We start from the raw sequence: 8,444 nt of genomic DNA, 5'->3' as shown, positions 1-8,444 counted from the left end.
CCTACATCCTCAAGAACGAGGAGGGAGAACTTACCTACCTCCTGTTCCACACACATTGTTGAAGTCTGAGAAGAAATTATTTTGTTCAAAGTTATACAAACTAAAATTACCCAATGAATACAATTCAAACATTTCAAAGTGTGTATCATTAGATGAATGCAAAGTGATGGAGTTGAAGTCTCATGATTATCATGTGTTGATACAACAACTTTTATCTGTAGTGCTTAGAGGCTTGCTTTCGAAAGGTCCAAGACATGCAATATACTAGCTATGTTCATATTTCAATAGACTTTGCCAACATATAATTGATAGAGAGGTTATGTTAGAGCTTGAAAAAGAAGTGGTAGACATTTTATATCTTCTTGTAAGGTACTTTCACCTTTATTTTTTGATATAATGACACATTTGGTTATTCATTTAGTTCGTGAAACTTGTATATACGGAATTGTTCAATTCCATTGGATGTACCCATTTGAAAGGTAACTGTTTTACTTTTGATATATTTATAATTATGGTATTCCTTATACTAATAACAGTTAATCAAGATATATGAAGATATTGAAAGGTTATATACGGAACAAAGTACGACCAGAAGGGTGTATTGCAGCATGTTACTTAGCTGATGAATGTGTCGAGTTCTCGAACAAGTATTTTAAACAGTCATTTGAGGTAGTGAAGAAACAACATCGTATTGAAGATTACCAGAATGATGTCATACTAGACGGTTGCCCTATGTCTTCTGGAACTCCAATTTTATTATCCGATTATATACTTAAGAATGCACATCAATATGTCCTATTCAATACAGTAAAGATGGAACCATTTATCGAGTGAGTTATTTTGTGTAACAATATTACTTAGTTTAATTTAAGACTATTATTTAATGACAACTTATTTGGGAAGAATGCATATGAATGAACTCATGATCTTAGATAAAATATTGGCAAAAAATTCTAATCTACTTTGGAAGGTTCATACAGAACAATTTCCATCATAGCAGAAATCCAAGGTAATACTAACTATTTAATAACGAATGAATATTTAAAACCATAATGTACTTTCACTAACAAGTAGATATGTTTATTCTTACCAGATTGAATTAGATTCTTCTGTTGAAGGTTACTCTAACTTGTTAAAATGGCTTACAAATGGGCCTAGAAAAAATGTTATGTCTTATACTGGATACAACATAAATAGGCAATGATTTCACATAAAGAGTGTTGAAAAATCAACCCAAAATAGTGGTGTTGTTGTATATGCTAGAACATTATGTAGATCCAGTGCAAAATATCAATCTCAAGTTGTGAACCTAGTTCCTTATTATAGGGTGTTACAAGAAATCGTTCCTTATTATGGGGTGTTACAAAAAATCATCTTATTAGATTATTATGTCTACAAATTTCCAACCTTTCGATGTGACTGGAAAAATGTTCGTAATGGAGTAAAAGTCGAGGAAGGATTCACTCTTATTAATTTAAATCAAAGCCAAAGCATATTTGTATGGGAGACTTTCATCTTTGCCTCGCAAGCCAAACAAATGTTTTATGTTAGAGAGCATGGCACCTCAAGTTGGTATGTCTTATTAAAAGCACCACCAAGAAGATTTCATGACTTGGAGATATACGATGAGAATTATGATGGTATTGTGGTTAGTAATGAAAAAATTCGTAGTGCGGAGATTAACGTTGACGAAAGTGATGAGCTTACTTATGCAAGACAAGATTGTGAGGGTGTTTTGATTTGAGGAGCAGTTTGATGCATTGTCTAAATGCTTGTTTGTGATTGTTATACTTTATAATATTTATTATGTAAAGGTGCTTTGATTACATGATCAAACCTTTATTCTGTAAAGATTTTTTAACCACTTTGGCAAATATGATATATTGATAGATGTTATTTACTATCCATTAACTTTCTTCATAAATACTTCTTCATAACTTTGTATCAATATCGATGTGTATGTCATTGGATAAGCCACCTCTACTATAGTGAGATCACGAATGATGGTATATATTTATATTGTAAAAAGAGTTTATTATTTTTTTTTAGAATATGATCCCTATTGATCATTTATTAATGATGCTTTTAGGTTGAGATGATGGGAAACATGCTACCACCTGAGACTATATAACACATACAAGATACCTTGGAACTAAAAGTCAAAGGGAAAAAAAAAGTCTCTATGAATGAAGATTTGTAGTGATAAAATGTTGCATGACCACCAACTAGAAGAGTTAGGGCTCCAGAGGAAAAAAGCAAATGCGTCTAACCATGATAATGATAGTTTGCCTCTTCCAAATGACCACCTTGAATATTTCTCACTCAATCCTAATGAGAAGATAACTAAATGTAATCCTATTTCAATTCCTACATTACACTCACTGGCTATTCGAACAAGATTTGCAATTCGTAGGCAAACAACAACTTCTAATGTAAACAGACTTGAAAATGGAGATCATATAGTCAATGAACCCCATCTGAAACAACGGCTCTGCCAGAAAGACCAAGGGGCTCTACAAAGATGAAGACAATAGTCGTTGATAAAAAATCTAGAGTGAACCTTGTTTTCAATGAAGATAGACAACCCATTGAGGATGAATCGGTAGGATTAGCTTTATTTCTTTGTCTACTACTGAGAGAAGTTATACCAGTGATTTTAGAAAATTTGAAGAAATTATCTACGAGGTTGAAAATAGTCTTATGGAAATCTATCAAGGTATAAAGTTACTTTATTTCATTTATATAATTCAAATTGAATGCACATATCATTATGATTTACTTCTAACTCTTCATAACTTTAGTCAAGGTACAATGTAGATGAAGATTGGCAAAACATGTTTTTTTCCCCAAAAGATGGGTAGATTATGGAGGGCTAAAAAATCTCGTCTAGTGAAACAAATTCGAGATGCCCAAAAAAAGGATGCACTTTTGAAGCTAATGCTCGATTAATTTGCAATCTGTAGATGACTAGATGGACTTTGTGAGTGAAAAGACTAGTGCAAACTTCATGGTATGAAAATCTTTACTTCATAACATGTACATTTAAATTTTCCTATTATTACTTTGATAAAAATATATATATATATATTGAATGTCTTCTATTTGAGTAGTTGAAAAGTGAAAAATACAAAGCCATGAAGAAAACATAGCTCCCACATACATGTAGTAGGAAAGGGTTTGCCCGTTTGGCTGAAGAGATGATAAACATCATTATTACTATATTTCAATTTCGCTTTCATATTGTATGTGAGTTCATTATTTTTAATCTTATTTTGTAGAAAAAAAAATTAGTTCAGATCCAACTTCAGTCACAAGGATTGAATTATGGACTAAAGCACACAAAAAAAAGGACGAACAACTGGTGAATGCACAAGTTGCTGAGACACTCGTATATTTTCTTACATACCTTTCTAGGACATGTAGTATCGAAGGAAGGAGTCTCCGTGGATCCTACAAAGATTGAGGTAGTTACAAGTTGGGCTCGTCCAATCAAAGTCAGTGAGGTGCGCAGTTTCCAGAGGTTAGCAGGCTACTATAGATGATTTGTACAGGACTACTCTCGCATAGCCACCTCATTGACTCAGTTGTCTCGAAAGGGAGCTCTTTTCTTTTGGAATGAGGCTTGTGAGAGTAGTTTTCAAGATCTCAAGCAAAGGCTGGCTTCAGCCCCAGTTCTTATAGTACCAGATGGATCAGGTGGTTTTGTCATTTACAATGACGCGTCGAAGAAGGGTTTGGGATCCGTATTAATATAGTAGGGCAGAGTAGGTTCTTACGCTTCACGTCAGTTAAAGAAGCATGAACAAAATTATCCCACACACGACTTGAAATTAGCAGTAGTGTTTTTTTCTCTCAAGATCTATAGGCACTACATGGAAAGAAGATACAGATTTTCACCGACCACAAGAGTTTAAAGTACTTTTTCACTCAAAAAGAGTTGAACATGAGGCAAATAAGGTGGTTAGAGTTGGTCAAGGATTATAACTTCGAAATTTTGTACCACCCAGGAAAGGAGAATGTAGTGGTAGATGCCTTAAGTAGAAAGGAGCCCATTCAGCAGCCCTCATTACTAGACAGATTCATTTGTGCAAGGAGCTAGAGCGGGCAGAGATGGCAGTGGTAGTGGGGAAGGTCATGGCACAGTTAGCACATGTGTCAATGCAACTGAGTCTAAGGCAGAGAATGATTGATGCGCAACGGTGTGACCCTTATCTGAAGGAGGGAATTCGTAGGGTGGAGTCAGGTCAGGATGGTGAATTCTCGGTATCAATGGAAGGTGGTCTCCTTTGTGCGTGCCAGCAGATAATGATATTAAGAATGAGTTGTGATCAGAAGCTCACGGTTCCTTGTTTTCAATTCATCCCGGTAGCCCCAAGATGTATCAGGACTTGAAACGTTATTACTTGTGGAATGATATGAAAAGAAAGATTTCGAAGTTCGTCAGTAACTGCTTGATGTGCCAGCTGGTGAAAGCTCTAAGACAAAAGCCAGTAGGCTTGTTACAGCCATTGAATGTGCCAGAATGGAAGTAGGAGCATGTGTCTATGGACTTCATTGTGGGGTTGCCCCGGACAGTCAAAATTTTCACTGTGATTTGGGTTGTGGTAGACAGATTTACTAAATTAGCCCATTACATACCTGGAAAGTCCACCTTTTCAGTAAATAACTGGGCACAGATATACATGAAAAAGGTGGTGAGTTTATACGGAGTGCCTGTGTCCATTGTGTCGGACAGAGACCCTCGTTTCATGTCGAACTTCTAGAAGAGCCTTCAAGCAGCTTTAGGGACCTAGTCGGATTTCGACACACCTTTTCACCCACAGACTGATGGGCAGACAGGGCGATTAAATCAAATATTGGAAGATATGTTGCTTGTCTGTGCCATAGAGTTTTTAGGAAGTTGGGATGCTCACTTGTATTTAATGGAGTTGTCTTATAATAACAGCTACCAGTCCACTATTGGGATGTCACCATTTGAGGCCCTATATGGAAAGAGTTGCAGGTCTTCTATGTGTTGGGATTTAGGAGAGAGGAAATTGCTAGGACCTGAACTAGTGCAGATGACGAATGAAGCAATACGGAAGATCAAGGCTCATATGCAAACATCTTACAACAAACAGAAGAGTTATGCCAATGTGAGACGTAAGGACTAAGAATTTGAGACTGGTGATAAAGTGTACCTAAAAGTGGCACCTATGAAAGGTATTCTGAGGTTTGGCAAGAAAGGGAAGTTGAGTCTGAGATTCATTGGACCTTTCAAGGTCTTGGAGCAAATCGACCCCGTAGCTTACCGTTTGGCATTACCTCCAACACTGTCTTAGTTCATAATGTCTTTCATGTTTTGATGCTGAGAGAATATGTGATTGACCGGTCTCATGTAGACTATGAGCCCTTGCAGTTGAATGACAACTTGAGCTACGAGAAGAAACCTGTAGAGATTCTTGCCAGAGAGGTATATTACGTTGCAGGGAGATAGCATTTGTGAAAGTCCTATGGCAGAATCATAAATTCAAGGAAGCCAATTGGGAGCGAGAGGATGAGATGAATGTTGGGATTGGTGTCCTAATTCTCCCGGAGTCTTGTTGTTTTATAAAGATACACATTGTTTGATGAATAAAATATATTCTATTTCATTCTGGCATTTACTCATATCCAATAAACAAAGCTCCTTGGTTATCTTATGTGAACTTAAGCATGTATATGTGATATACAAATGGATCATGCCTTAAGTGATAACCTAAATAGATCTATAATATAAGGATTAAGGTGGGATACCTGATCCTGGTGACACTACGGATACGACCCGCTTTGTGAGATTTACAAGTGTTGTAAACTACTACAGATGGTAGATCCTGACCATTCATGTGGAGACTTGTGAGCGGGGGTGTCCTATACAAAGAGTTTGTATAAGACCTGGACCACGAGATGACTAGACTCTGTATATAACGTCGTTGATACTAGAGACTTACATCTCACTTAAACGATCATAGGTGACACGACCTCAATTCTAAGTGTTTTGGGAACTCCTACTTTTGAGGGCGGTCCTTTGATTAGTATGGGTGAGAGTGGCCAAATTGCCAACTCAACATGCCTACCTCTTTGGAGACTTGTCTGATCTGGGAGCTAGGAACTCAATCCACAAAATGGAATTCACTTCTTTCCTGAAGCAGGGATAAGTAGAGAGATTGCTCCCTTAAAGGCTGATTTTGGGGCTTGAATTTAGTGGCCACAGCTTCTCTTTGGAAGAGAAGTCTCGGTCATAGTAGGAGTATGACTTATGTTCATTAGAGAGATCAATGGTACTTAAGGAGTTAGATGTAACTATAGGGGCATAATGGTTATTGGCCCAGTTGTACTTACGAGCGATCTGTGAAAGTTGTCGTACTGCTGATTGGTTAAGATGGACACATAATATATCTGTAGTAAGAAGAGTTCAACTGTTGAACTTTAGTGGAGTGTCTGGCAGTTAACGGATGGTAGATCCCGTGACTAAAGAGTTTAGTCAGTTATTCACGTACTGTTGGAACTTCGATTTGTAGGTCTATAAGGTCCCCTTGGTAGCTCAATGGAATTCGAGCTATAGGTCTATAAGAGGTATTTTGATTATATATCATATAATCGATATGATGTATGAGATACATCTAGTAGAGGATTGATGTAAATGAGATTTACATTAAGTACCATGGAATAAAAAAAGAACTATGGTTTATATGTTTCATAAAATGAAATATTAAAACTATAGGTTATAAATATAGTATGATAAATTGGTTATCATTTATATTTATAATAATATTATTTATTGGATAATTAAATCTTTTTCTCTAGTAACCAATAGAGTGGGAGGTTATTAGTGGTTCATGGTGACCATGAGATAAAAGAAAAATTATTTTCCTAATTTTAGTAAGTTTTGGCAAAAATTGTTTTGAGATTTCTCTCGGAAAAAGAATCTCACGGAATAGAAGTTGTCAAGTAAATACCGATTTACTAAGCGACAGCTTGAGTGAGCTAAACGATCATGTTGTGTTTTGTAAGCAACAGACACGGTACTAAGCGGTAAGCTAAATGATCACTTAGCTTTTGCTAGATGATCACTTAGCTTTTGTTAAACGATTGGGCATCGACCTATATAATAGATCTCAGCTATCTCCCACTTGTCCAATTGTGTACACGATCGGTGTTTCATCCTTCGTCTGCCTCATTCCAAGTCAAAACAGAGCCCACCCTCTAGATTCTCACACCAAGAATACAAAGGTAGCTTTCTTGGTGGTGTCATACTCAACTCAACACCGTCGAGTTTCTGTGGAGGCCATTCGTGTTGTTGTGGCGTTTATGACCGAGGCGATCGTAGAGGACGAGTGCGCGGTGTTCGTGCTGTGTTGTGGTTGTGTTGTTCGAGCGTTCAAGGTTGCTGTGTTCGAGTGTTCGTGAGCAAGGAGGATGGAGACGAATCAACAAACGTTCGTAGCATTCCCCTTGTTTATTTGTATCATGCTGTAATTTGTATATTAATTGCATAACTATATGTTTTGTATACGACTGTAATTGTAATGTTCATTCATGATTGTAATTTGGAAAGATCTATTCCGCTGCTCATAGAAATCCTCGGATTCGATTTCCTTCAATGAGGGCCCAGTACCCGGAGCTGTTCTAGGAGTGACTTTCGAGGACGAAAGTTTTGTAAGTGGGGAAGAATGTAACACCCCAAATTTTGTTAGTAATATAATTTTAGTAATTTCTTTTAATTAAAGGTCATTTTTGGAATTTTGGGAATTTAAGTATAATTTTTGAAAATTTATGTCACCAAATTTTAATTTGGAATCAGTGCAAAGAAGTTAGTTCATTTTGGAAGGGGATTGGTGAAATTCTTTCGAATTGAAAATCGTAAGGAAGAAGGGATTAAAAGTTGGGAGAAAGAAAATAAAAAATAAAATAAGGTAAAACATAATAGAATAAAAGAAAATAATATTTTATTTTATTCTATTCCTTTATAATTTTTTTTTTTTTTCTTTCCTTTTCTTTTCCCTTTTCTTTTTCTTTTTCTCCTCCTTTTTTTTTCCTCGCGCAGACACCCCCCCCCCCCAATTTTCTATTCTTCAGCACCGCCAAGACTCCTCCTCCAATAGACTGATAGTTTCAGCGCTGCCGTTCGTCGTCACTGGAATCGGCTTCAACCGAGCTGTCGAGTGGCACCCAGCCCTTTTTCCCCCATTTAATGTCACGTCATCCAACCGTCGAGTGGGTTGTTCGTCTGCGCGAGATTCAACCGCTGACTGGGATGTCCGTACGTGCTCTGCGGCGCCACTCATCAACTGATCACCGAAGCCGCTACCCAGATCTGCTCCAGCCAACTGAAGTCGCGTCGTCGACGACCAGCCACTTAGGTCCTCGCCTCCTAGACATTCGCACTCCCAGCCAGCCACGCCCTCCCTTCGTCGTCAACTCAA

General features: G+C 37.3%; 1 protein-coding gene and 1 pseudogene across 1 annotated transcript; both read left to right on the top strand.

Moving 5' to 3' along the window:
• The first annotated feature begins 904 nt into the window (after positions 1 to 904).
• Positions 905 to 1,744, top strand: LOC150035899 (uncharacterized; annotated as a pseudogene).
• A 3,178-nt stretch (positions 1,745 to 4,922) lies between these two features.
• On the top strand, positions 4,923 to 5,476 carry LOC150035898 (uncharacterized). Its single transcript, XM_090313499.1, has 2 exons — positions 4,923 to 5,142; positions 5,262 to 5,476. Exons 1-2 carry the CDS (start codon positions 4,923 to 4,925, stop codon positions 5,474 to 5,476), a joined length of 435 nt encoding a protein of 144 aa, XP_090169625.1.
• The last annotated feature ends 2,968 nt before the right edge of the window (positions 5,477 to 8,444 follow it).

Source organism: Benincasa hispida, chromosome 5, assembly GCF_027475165.1.
Source record: "Benincasa hispida cultivar pf3 chromosome 5, pf3_genome.v1.1, whole genome shotgun sequence".
NCBI lineage: Eukaryota > Viridiplantae > Streptophyta > Magnoliopsida > Cucurbitales > Cucurbitaceae > Benincasa > Benincasa hispida.
Note: the sequence above shows the minus strand (reverse complement) of the source record. Positions and strands in the feature narration are given on the sequence as shown.